This window comes from Marmota monax, unplaced genomic scaffold (assembly GCF_021218885.2).
Source record: "Marmota monax isolate L192 unplaced genomic scaffold, Marmota_monax_Labrador192_F-V1.1 WCK01_AAM20220418_F8-fsc00109, whole genome shotgun sequence".
Lineage (NCBI taxonomy): Eukaryota > Metazoa > Chordata > Mammalia > Rodentia > Sciuridae > Marmota > Marmota monax.
The window spans coordinates 6,279,131-6,293,481 of NW_026695229.1; the positions used below are offsets into that span (position 1 = coordinate 6,279,131).

Consider the following 14,351-nt stretch of genomic DNA (forward strand, 5'->3'; position numbering starts at 1 on the left):
GCCGAATCCATTCTCTGGGGTCCAAGATGAAACAGAACATTATGAAAGAAGAGTATGGCAAATGAAAGCAGATGGGAACATTGTACCCAGAAGCAGAGACTGATCAACAAGAGCAAAATATATACCACAAGGGCACGCCCCTAATGACCCACCTCCTCCAACCACACCTGACCTGCCTATGGGTACCACCCAGTTAATACCTATGAGGGGATTAATACGTTGATTAGGTTAAGGCTCTCATAACCCAATCATTTCACCTCTAAACTTTCTTTCATTATTTCACCCATGAGCTTTTGAGAGACACCTCATTTCTAAAACATAACAGATATATAAGGTGATGGTTATAAGGAAGGAAGAGAAAAGATAGAAAAAACAATTAAAGGAAGAGAGAGAAAAAATAAGAAAATTTGTTAGGGGGGAGAAAAAAAAGAAAGAAACAAACAAATAAAAATAAACAAACCAAAAACCTTTACCCTCAAAAGGCAAGGCAAGGAAAAATAATCACATTTTTTTAAATGCTAAAAATGAGGCGGGGGAAGAAACAAATATGTATACATATATATGCCCAAGAACCAATTAGTGCAGCAAGAACACATACACACAAACACAATGGAAAATAGATTCCTAACGAGAAATGAAGAATTGTCTCCATGGAGAGGTCAAAAGAGTTGACAAGAATAGATGGTGACTGCCTATGCCCAACTGTCCTTCTTTCCATTTCTTCTTGGGCTAATCTACTGAGGGAGAGAGAAAGAGAGCATAAGGACTGGGAGTTATTAACCTCTTCCTCTTTCAAGGTGCCAAATAGTGGCCTAAGACTGAAGCTGGTTGAAATAGCTCTCAGCTTCCTTTCTCACCTATATAAAGTAGGATAAAATGGGGGGTGGGGGGGTACTGTAGTGGAGTTTTGTCTACAAAGACCACCAGATCAATGCACTCCTGGGGTGGAGGGGAGTTTTAGCAGGTGGGGCTTAGGAATAATCAGGCCTCAGGGGCTTTGTTTGGTGGTGTCTGCTCTGGGGAGATTAGATCAGAATTTGTGAGGATACAAGATACTGTATGAAGTGAAGCCAGTACAGTGAATGAACGCACAGTAGGCGCTCAAGAAAGAATGCACTTTGAATATAGTCAACACTGTTTTAAAGACCAAGTCCTATATTGAAATGCAGTTCTCACCTTGAGAAAGAAGGGTTATGAATCAGTCTTGCTTATAATATGTATGTAGAATTTCTCTCTCTTTATCATACTTTTGATGAGAATGTTTCTTAGTCTATTCAGTATATTAATTTGATTAATATCCATGACAGTTGACACAATCACTTTCTTAAAAACATAATTCAGGCCTGGGGTTGTGGCTCAGTGGTAGAGTACTTTCCTAGCATGTGTAAGGCACAGGGTTCTACCCTCAGCACCACATAAAAAGAAATAAATAAAATAAAGGGATTGTGTCCCTCTACAACTAAAAAATATTTTTAAAAAATTTTAAAGGAAAGAAAAAACATAATATAGCATATTAACTACTCAGTCATTTTTAGAATCTTGCTTATTTTACCACCACCTGGAAGATTGTAACCTTATTATTATTTTTTTAACTTAGGTGATGTCAGTATCTTTTACCCCTTGTGTTGAAAAATTGGTATCAAAAGATCATCTGAAAATGATGACAGATTTTTCAATCTTACACTTTTATTTTAAAATTAGGCCTCAGAAGTCTCTAGAAACAGAGGAGCCTCCTTACTGGCTAGGCCAGGACACAGCCTAGTAGCTGCTATTCGAAGCCAACATCAACATGAATCATTGCCACTGGGTATGTATAATGCTTCTTTTAACCCCTGGCTACCCAATACTTAGCCCTTTTTGTTGTTGTTTTGCTGTTGCTGTTGTTGTTATCGTGAATCCTTCAATATCCAAGATTTTGTATTTTCTTTCTGCTCTTTTATGACACTCCTCCACCTTTCACTCCCATTATTCCCTCTGCCCCTTTTCACTTTATCCTTCTTTCTTCCCCTGCCTCTCTCTTCTCTACTCTCTTCCAGTCCCTCTCACCCCTTTTTTCTTTATTCCATTCAATTGTTTATCGACTCTGTCCAGAAAAACAAAGTTTAATTGAGGTGGTGGATTTTATTGTTGCTAGATGCAGCCTTTAATTTATAGCTCTCTTTCTGTGTATGAATGATGAGAGTTTGCAGTCTTCATTAGCAACCTCACTACCTCTTTCTAAAACGTGTGCCCCTTGTATCAAGGGAAATGAGATGAGAGAGTCTAGATACTGAGTATTTCCATCTTGGTTACTGGGAAATCAACACATGGCCATGGACTTAAAGATCAAGTACGCAGAAAAGGATCTCTTTGAACTCTTAAAGAGTCTTTTGCCATAATATCTGTGGCAAAAGGACCAAGAAAAGATAGAAGGAAGAGAGAACTCCTTTCATGGGAGAGCTGTTTTATTCTCCCACACCTGTTCAAGCAGAGATGAGTTAACACCCAGCCAAGAGCCTGACATATTATGGATGCTTAACTTAGATCTGGTTCACTTTGAGTTTGATCTTTAAAAAATAATAATAATGCTATTATGTCATACTTTTAAAATGAGCTTACTCTTATTTATGAGTACTTCAAATTCCTACATTAATCCTGGTATCAAGCAGGCATTTTCCTGTTATCAGAGAAATCATGCCTGGGCTACAGACTCAACCACAACTGTGATCTTTTGTCTGTTTCAGCATATAATGACAAGATCGTGGCATTTCTTCGCCAGCCAAACATTTTTGAAATGCTACAAGAGCGTCAGCCAAGCTTGGCAAGAAATCACACACTCAGGTAGGGCTCATCCCTCACCCCTAGAGCTCTAGGTCTTTCTAGATTTTCTTTTTCTTTTTCAGATGGGAAAACACTTCCATGGAGAGAGAGAGAGAGGAGAAGAAACTTCTATTGCATTTTATTCTTGCATTTAAATTGTAACCTGAATCCTCAAAATGAAAGGCCCAGTATTCTGGAAAGTAGCAGTAGCAGATAAAGTCATATTGTCAAGTTACTGAAGTGATTTCCATTGACTTGGAGACAAACACAGAAAGGAAACCAAATAGTTGTCATTGAAGACTACTTATGTGAGGCACCATATAAATCATTTTTAATTTTAAAATTTGTTTAGTAGTAAACAGAATTTTGAGTCACCATTTACAAAAGCCAACCAAGAAAAATAGTTGTCCTAACAACCTAGCATCCATTAGAGACATTTCTGAGCAAGTGTCTCTGAAATCAAATCACTTCATTTGGAAAGGACAGCCACCTGGACTAATAATAAAAAGAGAAAATATTCCCTGAACATAATCTTGCTTTCTCACCCAGAGACTCAAAATCTCTCTTCTTCAGTTCACTGTTTAACATTTCAAAAACCTGACATGCATGGGGGTTAAGGGTGTGGCCCTTTGGGGTTTGAAATCTTACTCCAGCTCAGGGTCCCTAATACAGACATATTATTCAATCCTCTTTCCCCAGTCTCATCACTGGGACGAGGTCACAATGTGGGCCTTGTTGGAAAGCTTCAGTGAGGATGCCCATAAAGAATTAGAGAAGGGAAGTGGAGTGGAAACTCAGTTCATGACTGCCTCTAATTCTTCCTTTCCCATTTGGTGGCCTCTTGAATCTGGCTGGTACCTATAATACTCTGCTTTGAGTTCCTCAGTGAATCACTAACACCTTGGAATACCCATTTGAATCCTTGCCAACTCCTCCAGATGGCTCACTCACTACTCTTTCCCCTCACTGCCCTCTCATTAACACCTCTTTTCCCTGCAGTTTTGCTCTATAAATCAGAACTCCCATTCTCTCTGCTGCCCCTGACCTCAACACCACTCCCCCGACCTTCACCTGTGAATATTAACCTCTGTGCATTCTCTCTTCCAGTCCTTTTCTCTTCTCCCTGCCAGGGCCCAAGTTTGAGTCCTCATCATTTCTCCTCTCGACTTCACAAGGGCCTCTCATAAGATATCCCCTACCACCCCATGACAACTAGAGTTACCTTCTGATAGCACAGATCAAATCATGTTCCCCCTGCCCTCCAAAAAAGCTCACAGAGCTCCCTGTGAATGAAATGAAGTCACGATTTCTAAGCACAGCATCCAGGGTCTTCAAAGTCTGGCCCTCACCTAATTCTCCCTCTGCACTAAGTTTTATCCTCCAAGGGTCTCCGCCTCCACCAAACAGGCCTCTGCCTTTGTCTTTCCTGAGTAGCCTTTCCATTAAGGGCATCTCATCCCCCTCCTTTTTTTTTTTTCTTTTTCTTTTATTGGTATCAGGGATTTCACTCAGGGTCCCATAACCACTGCCCTTTTTATTTTTTATTTTGAGACAGAGTCTCATTAAGTTGCTTAGGGCCTTGCTAAGTGCAGAGGCTGGCTATGCACCATTGCACCTGGCTACTTCAGCTCCTTTTTAAAGACTCAGATCAAATGTAAAATTTCAATGACCCAGGCAGACGTTAGTATTTTTCTTGTCTAGTTTTAATAGCTTTCTTTTTGCACCTCTGAGATACTTTTAGATCTCTTGGATTCTGTCATTTGCTTGTCTCCCTACACACTGTCAGTCCTTTGGAGAAGGGCTTTCAACTTCCTTATCTTTGTATCTGCTCCGTCCCTCAGAACCTGATCTTCTACTTAAAGATAGGAAACACTACTTTTTTTTTTTCCTTTTTTTCCTGTGCTGGGGATCAAACCTAGGTCCTCCCACATGTTCAGCTAGGGAGCAACCACTGAGCTACATCCCCAGTCCCTGTTCAACTCGTAAGAATGACCTGCCTTACTTGGTCACGTAGGGCCTTTCTGGGGGGCTGCTCTTTAACTCATAACAATTTTAGGGAATCCTCAAGGGATTCCAAGGGGTTTGTACTACCTGAAGTGATTCTGATACATGACTGCACTTGAACATTTTGTTGTTGTTGTTACTCGTTCTACCACTAAATCATGAGTTTACTGGGTACTTTTTAGAGGAATTTAAATTGACCAAAGGCACTAGAGTATCATTTTGATCTCTAGGTTTTAAAAAATATTAATCCCCTATGTAAAAGAGTGGAATATATTTCCAGAGAAAAGTGAACTGTTTTTAACCTTCCTATGTAATATCACGTTTTAACAAACTTCAAGAACCCTTAAAGGTTTTGAAGTGGTATGGAATTACACAATTTTAATTTTTCACAGCTGAGTGGACCTAAAATCAGGGCATGTTGGAATTGGAAGAACTTTGGAAATTACCTAGTATGGAAACTAATAGCCGTTTTAAGGTTATAGAATCCTTTGAGAATCTGATGAAAGCCATTTTCTATTCTCCCTCACATGTAAATGGAAATCTGTGCAGATAATTTCAAGAAATTAATGGACCCTAAGGAAATTGTGGACCCCAGTTTGAGAAAGCCAATATCTCATCAGAAACAGGAGTCCCACAGTGACTATGAGAGACCTAGAGGCCATGGCATTCAAAAGTTCGCAAAAACTTGCTCTTGGGGAAATCTAGCTCATGAGACCAAGGAAGCCAGCCACAGCTGCTTGACTGATAACAATTTTAGGGAATCCTCAAGGAATCCCAAGGGGAATCCTTCCTCCCTCTGAAAGCAATGTGAGATCCATAAATGTCCAAGAATTGAAAAGAAGACTTCCTCTCTCCAGAACCCCGAAGAAACTTTCTCTGGTCCTCAAATGGGGATCATGACCCCTGTTTTGCCATTTCTGGGGGAGCCAGGAATCTATGTCTTTGGTCCACAAAACCCGTTGCTGAGTTAGGGGGTAAAGAATGTGTTCTCAGAAAACTGTGCTCAGCAGACATAAGTGAATTTAAAAAGCTACACATGGAGGGGGAAATGGAGCCAGAAAACCCAGAGTTAATGACGTCTCTTATGTGTGAGGAGTGCCTAGCAGTCCTGATTTATTCATTCCTTCCTGCCACGAGTGCTTTTATTATGCAACTGTCCTGAATTGGGATTGTGCTAGGGTTTATATAAGCAGTAACAAGCAAACGAGACATATTCTCATAGAATCTACAGTCTACTCAGAGAGGCAGATGATGGATAAGATTTGGGTTGTTGGAGGTTTTTTATTTTTAAGCCAAATATATAAATAATGTGTTAAGTGCCGTGAAGGTCATGATCAGAATTCAGTGAGAGGGATAAAGTGCGGTTGCAGAGGAAGAGGACTTACAACCTAAACAGGGAGGACTTTTCCAAGTAAGTGGTACTTAAGCTGAAACCTGAAGGATGAGAAGGAGTTGTTCCTGAGCGGCAAGGTTGGGACACAGGGAGCGTGTACAAAGTCCCCATGGCAGGAAAAGCTTGGTGTCAGTGAGGAATGAAAGAAAGGCTTTTGGGCTCAGGGGTAGATGGGGTAGGGTGGAAAGACCATAGTGACTTTGGACAGGGAGATCTTGGTAATAACTGGAAGGAGATGGGATTTTTATTGGAAGTGCAATTTTACTGGAGAAGCAATTAAGGAGTTTCAGCAGGAAAGAAATATGATTGTATTTTTAATGACTAGTTGGGCTTCTCTATGGAGAATAGCTAAACTGGAGCAGGAAGCTATATCAGAGACAACATACACAAGACATGATGGTCATGTGGACCGTGGTAAACATAGATGGAGAGGAAGGAGCAGCGTGGGCAATATTATAGAAGCAATGATACTAGGAACTGATAACAGATTGAGCACAGTATGTCTTTGTAAGAAGCCAACAAGTTCCCCTTCCCTTTTTTTTCCGAGAGAGAGAGAGAGAGAGAGAGAGAAATTTTTAATATTTATTTTTCAGCTTTCTGTGGACACAACATCTTTATTTTATTTTTATGTGGTGCTGAGGATGGAACGCAGCGCCCCTCGCATGCCAGGCGAGCGCGCTACCGCTTGAGCCACATCCCCAGCCCTCCCCTTCCCTTCCCTTTTTAAAAAATCCCCACACCAAGTGTCAAGTCGATTATATTTCCATCTGAAAATATAAAAGTTATGGTAAAGATTTGGATTCTCAATTAATTTTCAATGAATTCTCAATTCTCAGATTCTCAATCTGACAGAGGGAAAAGTTCTACCTCCAGCTGTTTGAAAATAGATTTTTTTTAAAAAACCCATCCATTCCTGAGTTGCCACTGGGAAAAACTGAGTGAAGGGTTTATGAGATGCCTTTGTATTATTTCTTCCAATTGCACATGAACTTCAAATTATCTCAAAATAAAAATTGAAACACAAAGAAAAAAAGGTTAAATAATTTTTCTAAAAAAAAAAAATCAATCCTTAAATTTTCCCAGATTTCTGCTGTATCCTCTTTAAGAAAGGCAAAATAATCCACTCTTTTGAAGCACACACACACACACGCACACAAATGAATGATTCTTAGGCCTGGATCTGAATAATATCAGCGAAGCAAATTACAAGGTTAATTCGATCAAAATAAGTGTTACTTATCCATACACTTATTTGAAATAATCTGCAAGGTTGAAGTTGGAGATTGTGAAAAAAGGTTACAATAGATGAGCTGTAACTAAACAGATGAATTGATCCCTGGGTATTTTTTTAATTTATTCTAATTAGTTGTACATGACAGCAGAATGCATTTAGATTCATTGTACACAAATGGAGCACAACTTTCCACTGTACACAATGCAGAGTCACACCATTCGTGCAATCATACACATACATAGGATAATAATGTCCTTCTCATTCCACCATCTTTCCCGCCTCCATACCCCCTCCCCACCCCTCACTTCCCTCTGTCCAATCCAAAGTTCCTCCCTTCTTCCTTTGCCCCCCCCCCATTATGGATCAATATCCACTTATCAGAGAAAAAACTTGGTCTTTGGTTTTTTGGGATTGGCTTACTTCACTTGACATAATATTCTACAACTCTATCCATTTACCTGTAAATGCCATAATTTCACTCTTCTTTAAGGCTGACTAATATTCCATTGTGTATATATACCAAAGTTTCTTTATCCATTCATCTATTGTAGGGCATCTAGGTTGGTTCCACTGTTTAGCTATTGTAAATTGAGGTGCTAAAAACATTGATGTGGCTGCATCACTGTAGTATGCTGATTTTAAGTCCTTTGGGTATAGACAGAGGAGTGGATCACTGGGTATTGACTGACCAGGGAGACTCTCGTCGGGATCCTCTGTGCCCAGTGTGGCATTATAACTTTATCATTAACCACAAGATTTCCCAAGCAACTCTCCATTCCTTATCTTCCCATGGCTTCAAATTTACCATAAGTCCAGAGCAGTACTTCAGCAACACTTCCTGACCCAGCTCCACATTCATCTTTGCTCTCTGGGGTCCTGACTTGGCTGTATTCCTCAGATTCTGTGCCAGTGTGAGTCTGAGAAAAAGCCACCCCTTATAGAGCATCCTGTGAGCCTGCAAGATGAGTTCTGAGTACCACAAAATGCACTGGACATTAGGCCCCGGCTACTCAGTCACATTGCAAGATACAAAAAAAGGTTTATACCTTAGCTTAAGTATTGGTATATAATTCTCATTTTATTTTCCTCATTACTCTAGGGAGAAAATCCATTATATTCGGACCGAGGGTAATCATGGGCTTGAGAAGTTGTCCTGTGATGCAGATCTTGTTATTTTGCTGAGGTAAGGATCTGTACCTGAAAAAATTCTAGAAAAGCTGCACGGAGCAGTTCCACACCACAGCAGAAAAGGGCCAGAATGAAACACCTGTTCTTTATTCTAGAAGAGTCTAGTACCTGGGACTGAAGTAGTGTTCTCACACTGGTGATTGCTGTCCATCTTGTGATGGGGCACCAAGAACTACAAAGAGTTCTTGATGGAGACTTTATTATGGGATTAGTTAGGGCTTTAAAAAAGAAACACTGAGAATTTGCCAGCAAGGCGTGCCTATCTTTTATGTTACATATAAATCTAATTGCTTTTGTTGCTTGTTAAGAAATTTAACTGTTATTAGCCAATTCACTTTCTCAGGGAACAGAGAACTAACTTTTTTTTTTTTACTCTGCAGCCTCTTTGAAGAAGAGATTATGTCCTATGTACCCCTGCAGGCTGCCTTCCACCCCGGGTATAGCTTTTCTCCCCGCTGTTCACCCTGTTCCTCACCTCAGAACTCTCCAGGTAACTTGGGAATGACCTATGAGTAGTCCTGTGTGTTTCCACAAGCTGAAAAGAATTGATGGGCAACTGTATGCAAGTCTTTCCTCTTTCAGTCCTTCTTAATTGCCTGATCAAAAAATGCACTCTCTAGGCCAGGTGTATAATACCAGCAGCTTGGGAGCCCGAGGCAGGAGGATCTGGAGTTCAAAGCCAGTCTCAGCAACTTAGTGAGACTCTGTCTCTAAATAAAATATAAAAAAGAGCTGGGGATGTGACTCAGTGGTTAAATGTCCCTGGGTTCAATCCCTGGTACCACCAAAAAAAAAAAAAGCATTCCCTAAATTAGGTATTGAAAACTGCTGCCTGTTTTTATAATGCCCCCAATCAAGAATGGGGTTTATATTTTTAAATGCTTGAAAATTTTTTAAACACTCAGGACATATGAGTACAATAAGAAATTCAAATTTCAGTGCCCATAAATAAAGTTTTATTGAAACCTGGCCATGCCTGTAATTTATGTATTTTTTATGACAGCTTTCACACTACGGCAGCAGACATGAGTAACAGCAACAGAAGTCCTGTGGTTTGCAAAGCCTAAAATATTTACTATATGGCCACTTACAGAACAAGTTTGTTTTCCTGCTCTGAATCGATATTGCATTCCCAAGGCACTCTCCAAGAATTTCAAAGGGAAGGCCCTTTCTGAAACAGTCCACTTATGATTTAGAATTCTATTTGATACCAATTATGGTAACATATTTCCTGGGGACCATTGTTATGTCTCCACAAAGATTCCAAAGGATTTCCTTACACCATTGTATAATTGTTCCTCCTGTTTTCTTTGTGTATGAGAATGATATAAAAATCATTTGTGGGTTTTTTCTATTCCAAACGGGGGAATACATGTTTAGTGGGAAAAAAAGACATTTCCTGGAACCATCAAGACGACTGGCAGAGGTGAAATCCATACCTCCAAATCAGATCAGTTTTGGAGATTTCCCCATTTTAGTCAGCTGTGAACCAAATACCTGAGAAAAACAACTTAGAGATGGAAAAGTGTATTTGGGGCTCACAGTATCGGAGGTTTCAGTTAATAGACAGCTCCGTAGCTGTGGGCCCAAGGTGAGGCAGCACATCATGGGGGGAGACCGCAGCAAAGGGAAGCTGCTCAGCTCCTGGCAGTAAGGAAGCAGGGAGGCAGGACAGGGGGAGGGCCATAATGGAGATGGACCCTTCCAGGGCACAACCCAGTGACCCACCTCCACTGCCATACCTCTCCTGCCTCTAGTTACCACCCAGCCACTCAAACTAGGATGAGATGACTAGGTTACAGCTCACACAATTCAACCACTGTACCTCTGAACATCCCTACATTAACACGGGAGTTTTGTGCGGATACCTCATATCCAAATCGGAACACCCCCTTTGAATTTGATTTGCATTTTCACATTGTGGTAGCTTTCTAGAGTAACCCCAAATTTCCTTTATAACTTTATTTTTTTAAGTCTTCCAACAGTTTATTAGAAAGAATGTAGAGATTTTTTAAAAATCCCCACTGTCATGAATATAAATTGAGGTTTTTCAGCTGAATCAAAAAAAGAAATTTAAAAAAATCCAATAGTATATTAACATTTTTTTTTTCACTCATTTGTCATATTGACTGTCCAAATACAAATCTGGTCTAAATGTACAGACTCTCAAGCAACAGTGTACAGCTTTCTTCATCCTCCAAGCTAAGAGATGTAAAAGCTGAAGGGCCAAACAATACCAAATGTATAGGCTTCAAAAACCATCTAAGTTAAGGGAATTTCACTAGTTTTAGCTAAGATGCATGTGGAACACTGACAAATAATCACTCACGTACAATAATAGGCAGTAAATTTTTTTGAAAAATACACTTTAGTGGAACAATCCTATATATAGGGTACATCAGAAGAAAGGTAGGTTATCCGTTTAAGATGTCAGTCAATTTGTTTCAACCACTCTGAATCCATATTTTAAAACTTAAAATTTAATTAGACTTTCCCTAAGTGGACAGCTTCCTATCATATCAGTAATTGTGTTACGAAGTAAAGGGGACTTAGGTGAAATGTTTTTACTTATCACAACCGCTGTGTCAATTGCCTAGGATCTCAACAGCTTCATGGGAGTCTGGGAAATGTTCGTGCATAAGGATAGCACCTTAGCTGACTTAATTTGCCCTGTATAATGGTCTATTGTCAAGTCTTAGTGAAGCCTTTTAGAAAAGGAAATTAAAAAAACAGGTAGAAAAAAATGGGTGAAAGGCAGCAAATAACTGTCTTGAGAGCTATCAACTCAGGAATTTTCTCAATCATGAAATCTTATGGAGAAGTAATTTTCTTTCTCAAAATCCAGGCGATGACGATATTCCTCACTCCAGATCTGGCATTTTTTCATCATCACAGTCTTGTGAATCATCATCTGCTCCATCTACTTCTGGTAAATCTACATCCTCATCACCACCCACGCTGTTCACCCACATCTGTTTCTCAGAGAAAGGACCAAAATCACACAAGTCTTATCTGAATCATCTTTCGAGTCTTTCCAATTATTGAAGTCCACTCTCAGCCATTGATGAAGCTTTGCCCTGTCTTTTGCTAACCTAGGCCATGATGGGCCAGGCTCTCCTTTTAGTCAACAGCATAAAATTGGTCGGTTCCTTCTTTTATGCTTAGAATCATTTGGATCAATACAGTAAAAACGATCAATTTCATTTAAATATTTAAAATTATCACTTCCTCCAAGACAGCTGAAAGTAAAAAGTTTGGATTTTTCAAAATTTACATTAACATCTTTACTCTCTTCAACAAAAAATTTAATGAAAATATAGTCCCTTTGACGGTACCACCTTGCAAAAGCATACTGCTTTGTGAAAGGGGCAGGGGGACCTTCCGTTGGCTGCTGAAGAATCTGGTTCCTCCGGGATCAGGGCCTGGAATCTTCCCCTTTGGCAAGGGTGGCAATGGGCTAAATGCACTGGCAGAGAGAGCAGCTTCCTCCTCAGGAGAAGAGGAAAGTGTAGGGGAAGGAGAACAAGGACAGAGAATTTCCTTTTGTAACTTTAAAACCATAGGAACTTTCTACTCACAACCTCAGGAGTCAGGATCCAAATTTGATTTTTTAAGCCAGTGGGAAAATGCCAAAGAGAAAATTTAGCAATGGGTTCTATGTCTTGAAAGGAATGTCTCATTCAACATTACTCCTTAAGTCTCCAAAGCTGGAATGTCTTTTAGTATTACTCATCCAAGTTGTGCCATTCAGAATATCTCTTAAAGTAGTTTTGCCAACTGATAAAATCTATTTTGAAGACAGTGTCTCCTTGTTGTCACAGCCACCCAACAAGTGTACCATTGACACTGCTTATGAAATGACCAGGGCTTGCTCCCTCTGACATATAACATAACTGAAATCCTGTTGCCTGGGAGAAAGGAGAACCAGGAGCTTTGTTAGAGCCAACATGAGGACAGTCAAACATTTCCAGTGTGCACCTATTTGGGAGGAGCAGTCTTCCATTTGGGGGAGCCATCGGTCTGCATGATGACCTGTTGTTGTAGAAATATCTGCTGACATATCTACACTTTGGTCTAAAAAAAAAAAAAAAAAACCTTTGGCCACACAGCAGGATTTTAACATCATTATAGGAGAGAACTATCATATTGCAAAAAGAAAAGAGAGAGAGAATAAGGCATTGTTTGCTAAATGAAAATTATTTTGCTAAGTTTTTTTAAAGGTATCAACTTTGCCAATAAAGACATTACTGATGCCATGAATTTATGTAATCATTCAATTCTTTTTGTCAAAGTACTTAATTTTTTTATTCTCCAGCCTTGACCTTGTGGTCCCAGATTATGCAACCCAAATATTTTTGTGTTAAATTTTGCAATTTCCATTATCATAGCCCTTTTTGAAATTTACCAGAGTGCTGCAGAGATAGAGAACTCTTAGAAGTTTAGATCAAAGTATCTGGTGAAGCATAAATCTTTAGAAAAATGAGGAGTGATCACAGAGATAGTGGTAGTACCAACAGTAGTTAAAGTCATGCTATAAAATGTACTATAATCTGTTGAACAGAAATTATACTTGCACTTGTAGACTTGTGATCTGGTTCCCTCTATCCTGAAGCCTGGTCCTTCAACAAGGCTACTCCTTCAGTTTCAATATGGCAACTGTGGATTCCCTCACACCCCAGGTGTTTTGGGGTCTGGACTTCCTTGACTGCAGCAACCTGTTCCTCCTCCACCTCAATCATTTGTTCCCACAGTCATGTTTCTGACCTTGTTATCTCATAAATTGCCAATCTAAGCACCCTCTTCCTTCCAACATGCCTATTCTGCTTCTTGCCTATTACCATTCTTTGGATTCTCCACGATCACCAGTGCATGGGATTCTCTCCTTTCTATCCAGCATAGATTTTGTGGTTCATCGTTTCAGTAACATCCTTGCCAATGCCCTGAACTCCATTGGTCCTCTTCATCTTATCTGCATCCACTGGCAGAGCTCCACCTCTAGATTAGCCACCTTTCCCTCACTACTTAACATCCAATTCTTTGTCCCATAAAGACATCTCCAATCAGTCCACTCCTCAACATCTCCGCTGCACTGACACTAGCCCAGTTCAATGTGGGCTCTCTAAATCTACCCTGGTCCTCTCCACATTTTTCTCTCTACAGCAGGAAGATTGATGTTTTCATAACTCAAGTCACATCATACCAGCCCCGTGTAATGGCTTTCTGTTACAGTTAGCATAAAACAAAACTGCTTAACAAATGTACCTTACCTAATATGATGTGGCTCCTGCCCACCTCTCAAGCCTTGTTTATGCATCAGTTTGGCCCTCAAATCCTGTGCAACAAACCAAAGCACCACTTTCCATTCTGTCTCAGGACCTTTGCATCTGCTAATCTTCTTCCTGTACTGTTCTTCTCCCAGATTATTTCTTTTCTTTGTCAAAGAGAAACTTTCCTGACTCATTCAATCTAATTCAGGCCTACTTATTCTTTTTTCTTTTTTATTTATTGTAATTAGTTATATATGACAGCAGAATGCATTTCAACTCATTGTACACAAATGGAGTACAACTTCCCATTTCTGTGGCTGTACATGACGCAGAGTCACACCATTCGTGCAATCAAACATGCACATGAGGTAATAGCATCCGTCTCATTCCATCATGCTTCCCATTCCCAGACCTCCTCCCCTCCCCTCACTCCCCTCCAATCCAAAATTCCTCCATTCTTCTCTAG

General features: G+C 39.9%; 1 protein-coding gene and 1 pseudogene across 7 annotated transcripts in view; one reads left to right on the forward strand and one right to left on the reverse strand.

Annotated features, from left to right (window-relative positions):
- The window catches only part of Hecw1 (HECT, C2 and WW domain containing E3 ubiquitin protein ligase 1), a 417,595-nt gene that overhangs the window by 342,262 nt on the left and 60,982 nt on the right, over positions 1–14,351 (forward strand). For all 7 annotated transcript variants that reach the window (XM_058576839.1, XM_058576837.1, XM_058576840.1 and 4 more), the window contains 4 exons: positions 1,702–1,807; positions 2,724–2,820; positions 8,530–8,613; positions 8,999–9,108. In XM_058576839.1, coding sequence (XP_058432822.1) covers positions 1,702–1,807; positions 2,724–2,820; positions 8,530–8,613; positions 8,999–9,108 — 397 coding nt within the window. The remainder of the gene's footprint in view (positions 1–1,701; positions 1,808–2,723; positions 2,821–8,529; positions 8,614–8,998; positions 9,109–14,351) is intronic.
- Positions 11,409–13,357, reverse strand: LOC124088299 (prostaglandin E synthase 3-like; annotated as a pseudogene).